The sequence below is a fragment of the Oryzias latipes genome, chromosome 18 (genome assembly GCF_053564925.1).
Source record: "Oryzias latipes strain Hd-rR chromosome 18, Olatipes_Hd-rR_3.1".
Taxonomy (NCBI): Eukaryota; Metazoa; Chordata; class Actinopteri; order Beloniformes; family Adrianichthyidae; genus Oryzias; species Oryzias latipes.
Genome location: NC_136254.1, coordinates 26,697,034 through 26,714,924, shown reverse-complemented (window position 1 = coordinate 26,714,924; position 17,891 = coordinate 26,697,034). Strand labels below are relative to the sequence as shown.

The window sequence follows — 17,891 nt, the reverse complement described above, 5'->3', positions numbered from 1 at the left end:
CAGGTAGCGACAGTGTGGACTACAAGTCCAATCTCAAAAGACCCTTAAGGAACCATGTTTTCCTGCATTTAGGACTCAGATGTGTAGTTTGAATAGCTGCAGAGTGTCGCTTGAAAAAAACCAGGTCAATAAAAACATTGACTAAAAAGCATGTGTGCATGCAGGGCAACGGAAACAATAGCAGTTTGTGCCTTTGAGAGCGCGCTGAGTCAGATTTAGATTATCTACAGCAACCCTGCCAAACCACATTTACTGCTCAGACAGTTTTAATCAATTAAGCATGTGTCAGGCTCTTCCAAATGGAGCCAAGATAGGCCCGAGTGTCCAAAATATCAACTGCTTCAAGGTCGGCGGAGCTTCGTCTGCCGGCTCCCTCAAGGCCAAAATAGCTGGCGTGGGGCCTTGGCCAGGAGGCAACATGTGGCACTATTACAGAAGACAATGAACGTATCCGTGACACCGAATGTGCTGCATCTCATCTAGCAATTATGATTCAACAAAATAATCGTTCTTACAAAAGACCACGAGAAAGAAATACTCCCGCCAGTGAGGAAAGACTTAAAAAAAAAAACTGCTATAAACGAGAACAGAAACAGCTATGGTTCAATACTAGCCCCTAATGTGCGATTAAAGAAGTTTGATTTTGGTACAGAAACCACTTCATTGTGTCATAGTTTAAAGAAGGGCTGCCCACCTCTGGTCTGAAAAATCTACCACCCAGCTTTTTTCTTACTAGCTGGTCAGATGTCTTCAACCAATCAGAATTCAGAACCACCTTAAACAGCAAAGACTGCAACCAATCACTACAGTGGACACAAGACACCTTGTTTGGGCTGGTTGACACTAAAGTTCTAAATCGGTACAGGGCCGTGGGTTACTTATTAAAAAAACTTGCAACGTTTCCATTTGATTTATTATCTGATTCTAAAAGATGTATTATTTTGTAAAACTACTGGATTCTCTTCTCCACATCTGTGTACGATTCACCCTTGATGCATGTCTACTTGTTCTTCTCAGTCATTTGTTAGTGGCTGCTCCAACCGCTAAATTAAAAACCTCCAAGTTAGCAAAGTTAAAAACAGACAAACGTATTTGGAAAGGGAAAATTGGTGAGGAGACTAAAGACAAACTTTAGTCTTTGAAGCAAATCTGCATTTGAAAGACAAAACCAGGAGTCTTTATTCAAAACATGGATTTTTTTTTGGCGACAGTTTTTCCTACGGCCCTACGACAGACTTCATCCGAAAATAGACGGGACAGGCGCTGACTGCCCCTTTATCCCGTAAGGTATCCAGTGGTTTAAGAAGACGGATGAAGTTGTGAACCCCTTTGAGGCAACTGTGTTGTAATATTGGGCTATGTAATCAAATTGAAATTAATTCCTACGCACCAAATCTGTTCAGTATAATATGCAGGGATCAACTCTAATGTTACGAGGATGTTGCCAATACATTTTGAGATATGTTTTTTATTATATTTAGAAAGTTTTTGCAACAGCTTTAGCATTCTATATTCTATTTATCTGCCACATCTTAAAGTCGAATGAGGATGAAGTTGGCGTCCGGTCAACAGTTAAGGATAAAGTTGAGGGGGAAAATCATACACTGTCTTTGTACACTAGATTTTGCGTAAAAAATTTAGTGTACAAAGAAAGTTTGAATCCACTACTGTTACTTTACAGAGGATAAAGATTCATTTTTTTCCCTCAAAAGTTAAAGGCTGTGTCAAACAGCCACTACATACATTTTGTGGATATAGCATGGATAAAAATTGGTCGTGAAAAAAGTAAAAAAAAATTTGTGGTCTTTCCGTGAAATTTTCACAGACGTATCAGGAACGAACCACGTTAAAACCACGGTAGTACGAGTACACCACGCAAAAAACACAAATCAATATAAAGACCGAATATATCCCAAAATTTATGCGTGAACAATTTTAACATATGTGCGACTTATACACAATATATAAGTTACACATCGGTGGTACATGGGCGAAAAGTTCGTTAGACACACGCGGCATGGTCGTGGAAAGCCACAAAATGCATTTCGACAATATCACAAACAATTGAAAAAGATTTGTGTAATAATTGCGTATTAACTACGTAAAATAACCGTAATCTGCGTAATTCCCATCCAACCAAAAATTTGGAACACATCAAAACCGGATTCACATAAAGACCTGTCGGTCAAAACCCTCGACAGACATCTGAGTACGTTGAAGAATGACAAACGCAAGAAACTCTTATGAATTATTTATATATATTACGCATGTATCACAGAATACTAACATTTCATACGTGGAAAATGTGCCAGATGTACATAGTATTATTATATTTAATTCTAGTACTACAAAGTATTTTACAAAGTAAACATGTTGCATATTGGGAAAAATCAAATGCAGGATGTTCTTTTTTTTTTTTTTTTATTGTTGAGCAAGGTGCCAATATGAAGTATTCCTTTAATAAATCAACAACCAAGATGGTGTTTGTTTGTTTGCTTTTTGCTACCCAGACTTTCGTGCAGCCTACTTGCCTGCATCCACAAAGGCCAACCCCAAGGGGCTATTCAGTGAAATAGCACTTGTGTATCGATTTGTGAAAATAGAGATGGAGAAAGTGCAATCTAGAGTTATTTCCCGGATCTGTATCCCCGACGAGCCTCTTCAAACAATACCTAATTCCATTCATTCCAACGAAAGAGGGAAATATGAGTCTAAGGAAGAAAAGTAAGAGTCTCTGAGGGGGAAAAGGCTGAATCCATATTCCACAGCCCACACACGCTTTGAAAAGATGTTTTTGTATGTTTGATGTTAACAAATGGCAAAACTGACGTCTAATAGCAAAAAGTATAAATAGTTTAATATATAAAATTAAAAAAAGCTGAGATGAAAATTACATACCTGGATTTATTGTTGAGTAATTGCTACATACATTTCGGAACAATGACTATTTCAAGTATAAACGGTTGTTTTATTCGAAATCATTTGACTGGTTGGCGCTGATGTCAGGGAGCGGGTGAATGTATATGACTGTAAAGCGCTCTTGGTCCATAAAAGCACGGCAGAAAAGTACTATATAGGTATACGCCATTATCCCTTGTGCTATCTTAGATGACCCCACCCTGACATTGACGTGTTCTCCCTACCATGACAAAGGTGGATAAAGGTGGAAAGATTTCATGTAATCCATGGACACCAGTGAAGATCACAAATCATTGAAGAAAAAAGGTTCAGCGCACTGTCTTGTGGGTCTATATGACCCAACTCCCAATGTTAAAGTGCCTAGGATAGCACAAGGGTTAAACAATTGTTTGGGCCAGGTGTCTCAAGAAAGAAGTTATCCCCTTGACACCAACTGATGGGTTTTTGCATAAACCCAAAAGACTGTCTGTAGTGGTTGAACTTTCAGGACCACGAGGACCGAGAATGAATAGATGAAGATGTGCTATGGTCAAATTGACTGTCTCATCTTAATTAAGTATCTACTTGAATACCAAAACATGAAAACTATTTTTTCATAATTAAAAAATAAATTCAGGCGTCCAAGGATTCAGTCCAGGTAAAAATCAACAATTCATCAACCTAAAGCAATCTACTTTGAAAATGGAATCAATTCATTAAGGTTTGCCAGTCTTACCAATAAGAACTAAGAACAAACGTTTTTTTGTTTTACTAGCTAAACTTTGCTTACTGGATCAGATGAACTCTTAATTTACCAAAAACACTGGGATTTAATTAAATTAGTTCCTGATGGATGGTCTGATGTAACAGAATTGCACAGGGATGAGAGGTTTTTAAAAAAAACAGTTTCTAAAAGTGAATATGCGGAACTGGGTCATGGACTGCTGAGATAAGGATGAATTTCCTCAGCTGTCACTGAATTGTGAAACACCGCGGCAAGAGATCTGCAGCCCCTTTTTGTAATCGTTTCCACGTGTGTGTATATGTTCGGTCGCAATGTGTTCTTTTGTGCTCTTAAAAGACGATGTACCAATTTATTCCTGTTGTCCTTGTGTTTTCTCCCAATCGAATGTGACAATGCAAAAGCGGTGGAGAGCTTTTAGAACTGCTTACTGGGAGCGCTGATTTTATTGCACATTCAGTCATCTTATCTGTGCAGTTGTCATGGCAGCACTTCCAGGTGTTCGTCCGTCCTTGAAAACAGCTTTTCTATCAGCAATACTTTTTTACATTTCCCGCTTTTACATAAGGAGTACACCCGGCGTCAGCCAGGACACATTGAAATTAGCCCCAAGAAAAAAAAAAAAGAAAAGCTTTAGGTAATCGTCCATTATGTTCTTGGCTGTCACTGGTATGGTGACTGTGCTCTTGCCGAAGGCCCTGTTAGAGCATGTGCTGTGCTCTGGCCCTCGTGGCTGAGCATTGGCCCCAGCTGTGGGGTTGGCCTACTGTCTGCCTCCATCATGCCCCTTAGAGCATGCCTCATTGGTGTTTGTTGGCCATCCCCAGCAGGACTGCATAACCCTAATCTAGGAATATTGCTCAATGCCAATCAAAGCAACTATAAAAGGCTTTAAATCCAGTTTCTGATCAAATATGCGCGACGAGAAAATGCCACATCACACTAACCACAAAGGCTAATCCCTCTACCAAATGTAGTTTCCACACATTGGAAGTCGATCAAACTGGACTGTTCGACCTTGAGTCAATCCCGCCGCTTCTTCCTGACACTTATATTTGTTTCCCAACTCCATCCAACCACTTAATGCAACCTTTTACCATCTGTATTCATGCATCAAACTCTTTGGAGAGCCGCCAAACACTTCGTTAATAAGCAAGTTTAGCGCAGTTGGTGTCTATGTCCTGTTTGTGTTGCCATAGTCTATAAATGCCAAATGCCAGGAGGGTAGTTATGTGCAAAAACCCCCCAAACATTGCTATTTTTCTTTAATGGATTACTGTTTTCTGGCTTTAAACAAAGAGAAATTATGTTTGGAACATATTTGGAGAGGAGTAATGGTCTCAAAAATCAACAGGGAAGTGGCAGATGAAGAGAGAAAACACAGGAGAGACAAGCAACCAGCACTAAGAGGCAGGGATTTCACAGTGAAATAACTTGTGACACTTTTGACTGGAGCTGTTGATGAGGGAGTGCAAAGAATTACTTTGGTGTGTCAAAACAGGTTTTTTTTTCTTTTCTTGTGCTTTCCAACAAGCGCCAATTTATACAAAGAACAATGGAGCGAAGAAATGAACCGTAGTAAAGAATTTTTGGGAAGTTTTGGAAAGTAAAAGACGTTAAAGGAGACAAAACCGTGTCTTATGACCCGCAGTGGTGCTGGACCGGAAGGACCGTATTGTTTTTGCAGTCCATCTTTTTCAAACACGTGTCTCAGTAAAAAATTCCCTCGTGCCACACACTGGAAAACTATCCAAAATTTGTATGCTTCTAGTACACAGTGAAAATGAACTTTTCACGGTGAATGACCCCCCTAAAAGTGATGGCATCACAGCTGGCAAAAACAGCAAAAAAACAAAAAACAAAGAATGGGGCCAAAATCTCTTTAGGTTCAAAAATGTTTTTCAAAATCCGGTAGTGAAAACAAACCACAAGTGTTGGGAATAACCAATATCGAAAAGAAGTTTTGAATTGACAATGGGATGAGCACAAGTTTGGCAGCCATTTTGTGGCAAAGTGTGAAATTTTGCAATTTTTTACGCTTTTGCAACATATGGGAAAGGAAACATTTTGTTCGAGCGATCCAAATGAAAATTTACACACACAATACTAAGTGATTGTACATATACTACAACTTCTACTGAAGTTTCACTGACCTTTGACCTCGGGAAGAGATTGCCAAAGAAAAAATTCCAAAGCAATCCCCTCTTATAACAGCAACTCCTACTAGGGTATCAATTTATTGCCTCCGTCCCATCAATCAGAACGTGATAGAGAAAAAAGGTCATGTTTAAAGTTTGTAGATTTTGAACAGTGTTATCGTGGCAAGCTTCCAAGTGGTGTTCCCCTGTTGCTCAAATATTTTTTAATCGCAATGCTGCAAGAAATTTAATTCATTAATCTTTGGCTCAAGCTGAGCACAACAATATGACATAAATGATAGGAATTTGGCAGTGGCTAACAAAAAATCTTGCTAAGGAAACCTAAAAATCTACTTTTGCCAATTCTTCTAGAATGTACATAGACCTGTTCGCCTCACCCAGGCAAATAAAACATAAAATGGTTGCTATGGAGATAAAACCAACAAATAATGTACAAATAGGAATGTGGCCTGTAGCTAACAAAAACCTTGGTTGCCAAGGAAATCCAAAAATCTACTTTAGCCAATTTTTCTCAAAATTACATAGACCTGTTCGCTTCCCCCTGGCAACCAACACATAAATTGGTTGCTATGGAGATCAAACCAACTAACAATATGAATGATAGGAATGTGGCAGTGGCTAACGAAAACCTTGGTTGCTAAGGAAACCCAAAAATCTACTTTTGCCAATTCTTCTAGAATGTACATAGACCTGTTTGCCTCACCCAGGCAAATAAAACATAAAATGGTTGCTATGGAGATAAAACCAACAAATAATGTACAAATAGGAATGTGGCCTGTAGCTAACAAAAACCTTGGTTGCCAAGGAAATCCAAAAATCTACTTTAGCCAATTTTTCTCAAAATTACATAGACCTGTTCGCTTCCCCCTGGCAACCAACACATAAAATGGTTGCTATGGAGATCAAACCAACTAACAATATGAATGATAGGAATGTGGCAGTGGCTAACGAAAACCTTGGTTGCTAAGGAAACCCAAAAATCTACTTTTGCCAATTCTTCTAAAAATTACATAGACCTGTTCGCCTTCCCCAAGCAACCAACACATAAAATGGTTGCTATGGACATCAAACCAAATAACAATTTAAATGATAAGAATGTGGCAGTGGCTCACAAAAACCTTGGTCCTTGGTTTTCTTAGGCAATTATAATGTCCAGTGGTGGCTAGTTGGAGGGGAGAGCGAGGGGCGTGAAGCAGCCGCAAACTTTTATTTCAAATTAAAACTGCTTTTGTCTTCCGTTATTGCAGGAATGATTATACAAAAGCCAAACCAATGCCATTTGATTAAATATGGTCACAGATTTATGCAGAAATGCATTTCAATATGTTTTTTTTCTTTTCAATTTGCATCCAGTTTGGACTTTAATTTCATGAGTCTTATTTTTAATGTGTTGTGAGCGTCTATGCTCTGTCTGTACCTGTGTGGGTTTTCTTTGCGTACTTTGATCTCTGCGGGATCTCAGGACATAGGTCAAGTTAATTGGTGAATGACTGCATGTTAGCTTGCCACATACCAGGGACTAAAGGCAGCATCGCCTCCTTGTACCCCTTAAAGAGAATAAAACTACCTTGGAGAATAGATGAATAAAAATAAAAAAAGATCAGAGATCAGTTTGGCACAGAGCCTTTCAGACTCACTGGGTTTTTGACAAAGTAGAAAAAGATGCAATGCTCTTTTGACAGCGATCATACAGATCCCTGCTTTTATAGACGACAACAGTCCTCTCACAAAGAAAAAAATAAAAGGCTGGCTTTTCCGATGCTGTGCAAGAAATTCCAGGTCGACTAACCTGCAATAGTTAGCTTTGCTTCACTTGTATTGAAACTATTCAGTGGAGAGGTACGTACAAATGTCACCACTTCACCTCCTTCATAGGAAAAAGTTAGTAGCCCATGTACTACGTGGTTCTTTTCCCCCTAATTGCATCTGACCAAAATAAACAAACATGGCCTGCAATACACAGAGATCTCCTTTTTTAACTTCCTGCATAGGCTGAAATAGAAATCTTTGACTGTAGATCAGCACCACCAGCGCTGACCAGAAACATTTGATAGTATAAAGGTTTAGCTGGAATATGGCACGACAAAAAACCCTAGTTTGTATTTAAAGCAAAAAATATATAAAACCAAAAGATGTTGATGGAAAATCTCTTTACCTGCAAAATGTTACAAGGATGTCTGAAGTCAAAACAACTTCTTAATATTGTAATAAACATAGACTGTCCAATTTCTCTCACCACTCCATAACCCAGGATTATCCAGTGCCCTGGATTTTAAAGCCACTGCTACTTCATTTTTTTGATGGCAAATAGGATGTCATCCGTTTCCCAACGCAAAAACTTAATACACGTACATATGAACATTTTACGAAGACTATTTATGAATCTACTGTGTTCTGATGATGAGAACTTAAATGATTCATAAAAAAATTACATGCATTTTTAAAATGATAAATCGTTCAAATCCAATGCATTATGGGCTAGATTCACCAATCAACTAGACATCGATGCACACTAGTTTTTCGCAGAGACTTGAGAAATTTCAAGGACACTAGATTTTTCAATTGTAAAATTGGACAACGAAATAAAATGACAAGCGCCCTTTATACTGAACTAACCGGGTAGTAGAGAAGAACTTCGGACATAGCCATAGGTTAAAAAACGTGTTGCAAAATGATGTTGAGCACAGAAGACATGGTTATACTTGTTTTTTTTTTGTTCAACTTAAACTCCTGTTTCCATCGTCTTTACACATAAATTATGACCAGATTTCTGATTTTCTTTGCCTAGAGTTTTTGCAACCATAACATGCAATGTTACCATCCTGAACACATTCTATCCAATGCTGGACCAACGAGACAAGAAACTCAGTCTTACCTAATCTGTTGTCCAATGCTCCAAAGTCCAGAGAGTACTTGACCACGTGGTAATTGTTCCAAACATACAGTAGATTGTCCCTGGGATTGTAATCCACAGCAGCAATGTACTGGTAAGAGTTGGGAAAAGGGATGTCCAGGAACCCATCTTTGCTCAGTTCTGTGTTGTAGATGTAGTCGATCTTGTTCCCTGTTGCTTCATTGTCATCGTCCTCATAAACCGTCTTGACCACGTAGAGGATCCCGCAGATCATGAAGGCGTTTGAAGCTGAGCGCTTGTCATAATCTGTTTCCCAAGTGCCCTCAACGCGCAGCGTGTAGGGATTGAGCTGGCTGATGACGATCCGCCCGTTGTTTTGCTCGGTGGCGTAAATTACCCAAAGCCCGTTCTCATCTACAGCCAAGTCTATGTCCGACTTCCCTCCCCAGCGGTATGGGGAGGTGTCATGATAGTTGGCATTGGCTATGATGGCCTCGCCACTCTTGATCCGAGTCCGAAGGTCAAACTTCACGATGTTGCGTGTGCGCTCTTTGTTGAAGAACAGGGCGCCGTCGTAGACCACGAAACCTGTACCGTCAACCCGGTGCGGTAGCTTGTAGGTTGTTGTCGGCCTTCCAGCGATAAAGTCTTCCTTGGAAGAGTATTCAGTCAAAGTATCGGTGCGGTAGGGAGTCCAAGGCATGTAGTAGATCTTGTCGGAAGCCTGCAGGGGGTCTTTGCACCAAGCTCCAGACTGGTGGTCTGACTCAAAGAGGTGCTCGCTCTGGTACACCCTACGCAGAAGCCCTGGGCACAGGAATACTGAGGAGCCAAAAATGGGGAAAGACAATGACAGAGTTACATTGGCATGTATTGAAATCGTGGTTTAAGACAGTAGAAAGGGAAAAAGAGTCATCTAGAGCTCAAGATCAAAGACGGAGATGCCAAGTTATTCAAAGGTTTTTGTGCCCCAAAGCAATCTCCCATTCCTTTATTTCTCTGTCAATCGATCTTTGACCCCTTACAGTCATTTTCCTATCTTTTCACTGATCAAAGGGATGTTAAATTAATACTGAGGAAAGTTTACACTTTCTATTGAAATGAGTCAAAGAAAAATCAAGAACAATTTCTAAAACTCTTACTGTTATTCCAACGGCCACATAAGCAAAGGAAAATGACGTGAAAAGAGCTCGCCGTTCCTGAAGAACATCCCAGCGGGAGTCTTAAATAAATAGCATTAAACTTACAGACCTGCATTTTGATAAATGGCTGTGGTTTGATTACAGGCCAAAGCACCTCCTTTAGAAAACAAATCAAAAGGGGGGAAAGAAAAATTAATAAAAACACTATTAAAACCCCTTTCCATTATGACTTTCATATTCTTTTTTTTTTTATCTGTAGCATGATTTACAGCATCACAAAGGGATAAACTAATTATGTATAAACTCATTAAGTCGCAATCTGATAAAGCCAGGACATCGCTGGCGAAACGGTTGGAGCTGGTCAACCACTACGACCATTTAACAAAATGGATTTCAAACAAATATTGATGATTGCACACAGGGCAATTAAAAGGTTCTCTCTGTCTACAAAGATAGGATCTATATTCACAATTATATCGACTACAAAGTAATGTGAGATCTAACCATAAAAAAGGGGGGTGTAGGAAATATAGTTCATTACAAGAGTAAAATCTTCCCCAGCAAAAGTAAGCAGAGGAAGTAGATTTTTGACAGGTTTATTCCATCTCCCCAGCTTTGGGGGCCCAGGCGGCAGCAGAAATAAAACAGAGTATGTGGGAAGGTTCTCTTCCACCGATGTGGGGCAGCAGCCTGACAAAGCGCTGACAGCTTCCAGCCACAGATCCACTGAAAGGTAGAAGCTGCACACTCCGAAGGGAACGAAAGAAGAACACAGCGGAAAAAAAGGGGGGGAAAAGAGCAGGAGCGCCCCCCTCTTGTAGTCTCTAAAGATTAAGCATGCTGTCCATGGGCAGGTGAAAATGTGGTGAGATGCCTCCTGGTGACACGGAGCCTCAGCACACATCGCTGCATTTGCTCCGCTAAATGCTCAGAGAGCTGTTTTTCTGTTTGGGGAGGTGCTTTGGTACAAGGTCAGAGCAGGTAAGCTTTGTTCTGACAAACACACCTGGCTCCACAAAGATTGTGTCTCACAATCGTGGCTTTAACGGGGAACCTTCCTAGCAAAAGCACGGAAATCCCAATATCCCTACAGATTCCAGCGATTTGGCATTAATGACTATCGGACCAGCTACGATAGCTCCTAACTCAACTTTCATCTTCAGCTTCATCTGTAATGACTAGCAGCGGCTGTTTTTTTTATCCAACTCAGTAGCCTTGGGGTAAAGTGTCCACCCTGAGACTGGACGGTCATGGGTTCAAATCCACTGCAGAGTCCTACCAAAGGCTAAAAATGGGATCCAATGCCTCCCTGCTTCAGCATTAAGGGGTTGAATGGGGAGAGGAAATGTGGCAAATGTCTCACCCAGGTGTGTGACGGCTAATGGGACTTTATCTATCACAGGGGCGGAGCTACAGGGGGGCAGTCAATATTGCTTTCACCATTGACAAAAATTAAGAAATCATCTATACGTTTCAATAGCCCAAGGATGCATTAATGCAATGGTCACATATACAATTGCCAATGCACGATCAGGAGGCATCTGCAGATTCTTTAACATTAGCTGCCCGCAGCATTATTTCATTTCTTAGACCATCAATGGCATGGTCATAAATGCAGATGGCGCCCATCAGTCAGGCAGGGATGAGGTCATAGTGAATTTGGGCAGCCAGATTGCCAGGCGGGAGCAGCTCTGATGGGACGATGTGTGGGTGGGCGTCCATGTCAAGTGCCAACTGTAGCCAGAGGTATATAAAAAGCGGGCCATTCTGCACCCCTGGTTATTTTCAACTCAGATTTTCAGCAGGTTTCAAATTCTTGTCAATTTACCAATTTTTAGACGACATGCCTCCCAAGAAAACCCCTAATGTTCTGTCTCCCTTCGTATTCTTCTAAGCATCAACCGCATTTCGTCAAGATGAAGGCTTCGGAGTTGCTGGGATGCTATGACTACATCTATGTAGTCTCCCCATATAGACCCAAGGTGTCTGGGGTTGAGGTCTGGTCTTTGCCGAGTCAACAGCCACTGCTGAGTGCCCACGCACTGCTACCATCTGATGGTGGCGGTGGGAAGGCAACGTGGGGGATGGCAGTCTGAAATCAGCCGATCATCAGATTTTTCGGGACCTTGGAGACCCTCCCATCACCTGCCGCCTTCCTGTCACTGGATTTCTACCGCATGACCTCCAAATGTAAAATTAAACAAATAAATAAACCCTCCGGCTGACGTCTAATTTGAACTTTTTTCAACACGCCTGCCGATTTTGCTGAAAACCTGGCATTTAGGTTGCTGTACCCTGCCATTTTGGTACATGTGACTGCAGTCTAAATAAATAAAACTGGTCTTCCAACCTGCTGTTCTCATTTTACCACCCTTCTATAGTGTTCTACACCCCATCACCGAACTATCCAGCATGCAGCCAAAAGAGATGGGAAGATCCTGGGTTCTCGGTGAGTCTTTGGCATGTCTATGCATTTCTCTCATCACACAATGCTGATAATGGAAGACTAGCGACTGCAATGATCTATCCTCCACCATTGACGAGCGCGCCCCTCAAGGTTATAGCCATCATCATGTTGGGAGTGATTTGAAAAATGCTGACAGGTTATTGGACAAGCTATTGATCAACCTGTATGGCTTTCTGCTTTAATATCATGCTGGAATAATTTTCAGTTGTTGCATGGTCTGAAAAAAAAATGTGCTAGGGTTTATGGGATATCAGTAGGAAACAGGTTCCTAGTGTTTTTATTCTTTCTTTACTTAAAGCATCAGCTTGTATAAAAAAAAAAAAAAAAGTCCAAATCCTCGCCTCTGATCCTGAGGGAGCCTAATGATTTATTCAGTGTTTCAAATGGTGCTGCGTGTTCATGGGAATTTGAAATTAAAAATGTATTTTTGTGCTGTTTCTACAAAAAAAAAAAGAAAATGTTCCCCATGAATTGCATGTTGAAGCCCACACACAAAAACACACAAAACCCACACAGTGGACAAAGGCCTTGGAATCACGGCAGCCACCCGCTACAGCCACCCGTCACCAGAAAAAAAAACACATTGCAAGCAAGAATGCAGATGGAAATGGAGGTGAAAAAAGGAAGAATTGTTGGTATTTAGTTACCTTTTTGTTCCACTTCTATTTTTAGGCGTGAGGAGGAGAGAAAAAACAAAAAGGGAAAAAAATATTAATAAAAGGAGAACTGGCTTGACTTCAGTCGCACAAAAGAGCAAGAAGAGAACCAGGTTAGTAGAAACAGATACATTGAAGATTCAATCATAAAGTTTTCATACAGGAGAACACACTGAATCATAAATGAGCCTGCAAGAAATCCATTTATTCATGTCCCAGGTTGTTCTAAACTTTACTTTTTTGGTGGAGTTGTCAATATAGTCAAAAATATCTGAGGTAAAGCTTCAGTACAGATTTTTTTCTTTTTTAAAATATCACACCCTAATGTCTTCCTGCGTTTTTAAAATCAAAGTTTACAACTAAATGACAGATACGAATATGGAATAATTTTATATACCCAAGTGCATGTTAAACTTCTGGAAGTGGCCACCTTTGGTAAAGAGTACCCCAAAAAGTTGCTGATAATCTTTGTGCTATCTTGTGGGGTCCAGATGACCCCACTCCTAATGTTAACGTGCCTTGGAGGCACGTTAACGTTAGGAGTGGGGTCATCTAGACCCACTAGACAGTGCACTGAACCTTTTTTCTTCAATGATTTGTGATCTTCACTGGTGTCCATGGATTACATGAAATCTTTTTCACCTTTATCCACCTTTGTCATGATAGGGAGAACACGTCAATGTAAGGGTGGGGTCATCTGGACCCCATAAAATGGCACAAGGTATAATCCCCTAATTTGTGCTATTGTCATGTGTGTGTCAGTGTGGTGTGAGGAAAATAATGTTTCTCTGAAAATATTCTCTAACATGACCAACAGCAAAAAATGAAACTTTTTGAGATGAAACCACATTGGCCAAATGTCCAGAAAATGGACGTTTGGGCAGGACAAGGTCAACTTTTTAGTTTTGTTGAGTCCATCTACCTGCCGCTGTTTTGTTGGTATTAAATTGAACTTTTATCACATGAGAATCAGTAGAGAATGTTTTGTTTGTTTGTTTGTTTGTTTTATGAAACCAAGGCTCTAGTGGTCATTTGAGGAACTGCTGAATAATATTTTAAGTTTGGCTTTATAATTGGGAACTAAAGATGGGTCCTACTGTGTAGGAGAGGCTTCTGTGCGAGAAACTAGCTATTTTTATTTAAAAGTGTGTTTCACATCCGTCACATAAACCTTTAATGATGCTAGCAAAGTAGTGCAACAGCTGCCAATGTGACCATAAGGTGACAATGTCACCAAGGTGACGGGAATGAAACTGCCCTTATGGGTCGATTTGAAAACTGTCCTGCCACTTCTTGTTTTTAGTTTACCAGGTTGATCTTGGATCCTCATGGTGATTTAAGATCTGGCAGAACCATGATGAAACCTCTTCCGTGCTTTAACAACAACTGTGTTTCTGATCATAATCTTGCTGCAGGACCAAACTTTTGACCACCTGGACCCACATCAATAATGTAGTTGGTTTGGTTTAAAATGCCTCTACCTTTGTAAAAATCATCAACCTTCAATCTGGCAGAAACATGATGGTACCTCTTCCCTGCTTTGACCATACTTATGTTTGTGATTATAATCTTGCTGCAGGACAAAATCTAGACCACCTGGACCCAAAGCAGTGATGTAGTAGCTGTTTTGTCTTAAGATATTTCACACTTAGTAAAAGTCATCAATCTTCCCATGGTACCATGATAGTCCCTCCTCCATGCTTTAACATTTATTAGGCAGTCATGTCAACTTTACTAAAAATGTTTATAATTATTTCAGTTTTGAGGAATAACAGATCCTTAAATACTTAAATTAAGAAATTGATTAGACATGAAAAACATTGTTTTGACCAGAAATAGGACACATCAGGCAAAATTAAAGCACCTTATGAAAAAAGGGGGTTAGCTTTTTGATAAAAATACATTCTAATAATCTGCAAGCAGTGGATAAGTATTCTTTGGATCTGATCCTTTTCTGTATTTTGTATCTTCTGACATGTTTTCAGTAACCATTTTCTTTATAAAAGTAGCTGACGAAGCCTACTAGCCCACCTTTGAAGGCAATTAAGTCACTAAAACAAAATTGAAGCAACAATATTGTACACAAATTCAAAGGTTATCTAAAAATGCATCTGTCAGAAACAGAGCTTTTGTCTTTTCTCACTTCTTTTCAACATAAAAGTATCTGGCTTTTCAGTTGCTAAACGCTCCTCTTTTCTGAGAGAGCTCGCCTCTGACTTCCTTTGTTTCCTTTGAGACCACACGAATGCAAGTAGAAGGCACTAAAGGCTAAAAGATCATGAAACGCTGGGGAGTTCACGTTGAACACTTCATTCCAAATGCACTTTGGGAGCCGTTTGCAGGGTTGGATGTTTTTTTATTTGCTCTTATTCGTATGTGACAGAGCACGGATGGAGACAACATCCCAACGCGGCGTTGGGTTGCTCAACCAGCAGACCAAAAAAAAAGGGGATTACGGAGAACCTGCAGAGGTTATTGCACCTTGACTCTTATATTACTTCCTCTTTAGACAAGCCTCTTAGGGTCTGTCGAGGCATTTTGTCATCCATCCTCATCTGAAGTTGGGGCTCGCGTCCATCCAGTGTGCCTGCTCCAGTTCCCTTCCCAAGAGTAATCCCCCCTTCCAATAAGAGAGGATTAACCTCTCTTACTGTGGCTTACAAGTCCTTCCCTCCAAAATGGAGGGCGCAAGAGAATGAAGTATTGGGTGGGTGTGGGGGGGGGGTGTGGGGTCAGTGCGGTGAGGCCAGCTAAAGTTGAAAAGATGGGGAAGTTATTAGAGTAGAAAAATGTTATCGCGGGGCAGTGAACCGGTGATCGGAGGGGGCTCTCAACAAGTTTAGATCATAAACTTCTTCCTGGTTCATTAAAGACGACCGCTCAAATTGTCGCCCGAGACGTCGACATGGAAACCCGGCGATTCCCAGCCGCCCGCCGACGGGCAGACCCCAATGCGTCCAATCAAAGCAAACAGTCTGACGCGCCTGATTGAAGTCTCCTCACCTCCCGTGGGCAGTCGGCCACACATGCAGGGGGACCGCGGGGAGGCCGGCGTTTCTGATTGAGCGGTCGCTAACAGTGGCGAGGGGAAAGCAGGGTAATGATCTATAAAAAAGGCATTAGTGGCGGGGAGAGGGGGACGAGAGAAGAGCGACGCAATCACCGGGGGAGATGGGGTGAGAAGGGAGTAAAAAGGATGCGGATGAAATCCCTGACAAGGAAATGCACAACTCCCCGGGGGCTGCAGTCCAGCGCCGGGATCCACCGGACGATGCGAGAGTCCACCTTTACCCCGTTGAGACGGGGGTGGGGGAAAAAGTTTAGAAGCTGAATTGATCTGTTTGAAAGGCGTCTCTCCTCCTTTCCACCACCTCTATTGTGACCTTAATACGATTCTGGTCATGGCTGTCACTGAGTCACTAAAGAGCACTTAGCTCTTTCATGTCTTCCTTTTCCATTCCTTTCTTTTTTTTCTTCTTGCACTCTCAGGTGGCTAAGAAAGCATTAAAAAACAGCCACACAAATGTAGACCTGCTACTGCACAGGGGCTGTGCTACTCCCACAAGCGGCAACACAAAAACGGTCTTTTCTGCTTTATGGCTTCGGCTAATTACAAAAAACATTAAAAACGACGGCATCATGAAGGTACGATGGTCACTCCCCGACACCTAGTCGGCTTTAACGCCATGCGAAACTTTCAGATACTCGCGTGAAGAGGTGATGAGGAAAGTCCTTATGTTTGGGAAATCGTGCAAAATCCTAAAATTGATCAGCAGCAGGACTTCAAAGGCCTGTTCACTTTCTGTGAGTCAACAGACGCCTTGCTAATCCTCCTTCCAGGCAAACAGACGACCATCTGACTAAAGTCTGTGTGGCATTTATAAAAAAAAAAACATGATTATTTATTTTACCAACATTCCACTGCTTCCCACTAAAACTCAAATGTTCGTCTGCATTATGATTTTCAAGATAAATCATTAACAATTCTTAGTCCTTCTAGCATTTGAAGTGTAAACTTGCTCAAATATAAGCAGCCAACTCTGCCGTCTGCTATTTTTTTCTGCGCTGATAGCATCATGTTCAGATTTTCGGAAATATTTTGCACCTCAGCAATTTATTGCTGTTTTAATGAAATCATGCCAAAATCAACTTTTTGAGCTTTTAAATGTATCATAGTGTTAATTCTTCACTATAAACCAGTGGTGCCCAACCTTTTTACTGCCACGGACAGGTATGACATCATAAAAAGTTTTCACGGACCGGTCTTTTAGATGAGGCGGACGATGATTGTAGCAATGCCACGATTAAGGAGGAGCAGGGACATGACAACTCGAACTCTCCGCTTTTATTTTGACACACATGACATTGTACAACGCACAGGTGTCATCATCCTTTCCCCTTCCCACACTTATGGTGCAAAAAAGAAGTTCTGTTTATTAAACGTAGCTTTCTGTTTTTTGAAAGTCGAAGGCTCCTCTTCTGTCTCCTGGCTGGGCCTTTTCCCCTTGGCAAAGAAACTTTCCAAAGACGTTTGTTTTTACTCACTTTGCTAGCTCCTGTGTTTTATTTTAGTGGTAACCTATCACGTGACCAAGAAGAGCGCCTTGGCCTGCGTCAAGAGTGACATAGACGGATGGAACAGAGAATCAGGCAATTTTTCAAAATAAAACATTTTTCAGATTCCGAAATAAATGAAACGGAAGTCAGTTATTTATTCTTTCTGTGCGGCCCAGTACCAAATGGCCGACAAACCGGTCCGCGGCCCGGGGGTTGGGGGACCGCTGCTACAAACAACCCCAAAGTGGTATTTTGATCCAGTATTCCCCTAAAAAAATGGCGCTCTGAGCACCACCCACTTTCTCCGTGGAGCTAGCGGTGATCTGCAAAACACTTTTGTAAGGCTCCACAATCTGCACATCCATTTTTTACAAAAGTTCAGATGTTGTTTGTTCTCGAAACGCAGACACGCTGCC

At 41.1% G+C, this 17,891-nt stretch overlaps 1 protein-coding gene across 22 annotated transcripts in view; it reads right to left on the bottom strand.

Annotated features, from left to right (window-relative positions):
- The window catches only part of LOC101165348 (adhesion G protein-coupled receptor L3), a 315,230-nt gene that overhangs the window by 112,773 nt on the left and 184,566 nt on the right, over positions 1 to 17,891 (bottom strand). For 8 of the 22 annotated variants that reach the window (XM_023948942.2, XM_078936168.1, XM_023948948.2 and 5 more), the window contains 2 exons: positions 12,910 to 12,924; positions 8,675 to 9,475 (listed from right to left, as the gene is read on the bottom strand). In XM_023948942.2, coding sequence (XP_023804710.1) covers positions 8,675 to 9,475; positions 12,910 to 12,924 — 816 coding nt within the window. Of the gene's footprint in view, positions 1 to 8,674; positions 9,486 to 12,909; positions 12,925 to 17,891 lie in introns of all 22 variants that reach the window. The other 14 variants (XM_078936171.1, XM_078936158.1, XM_078936161.1 and 11 more) reach the window with 2 other exon arrangements.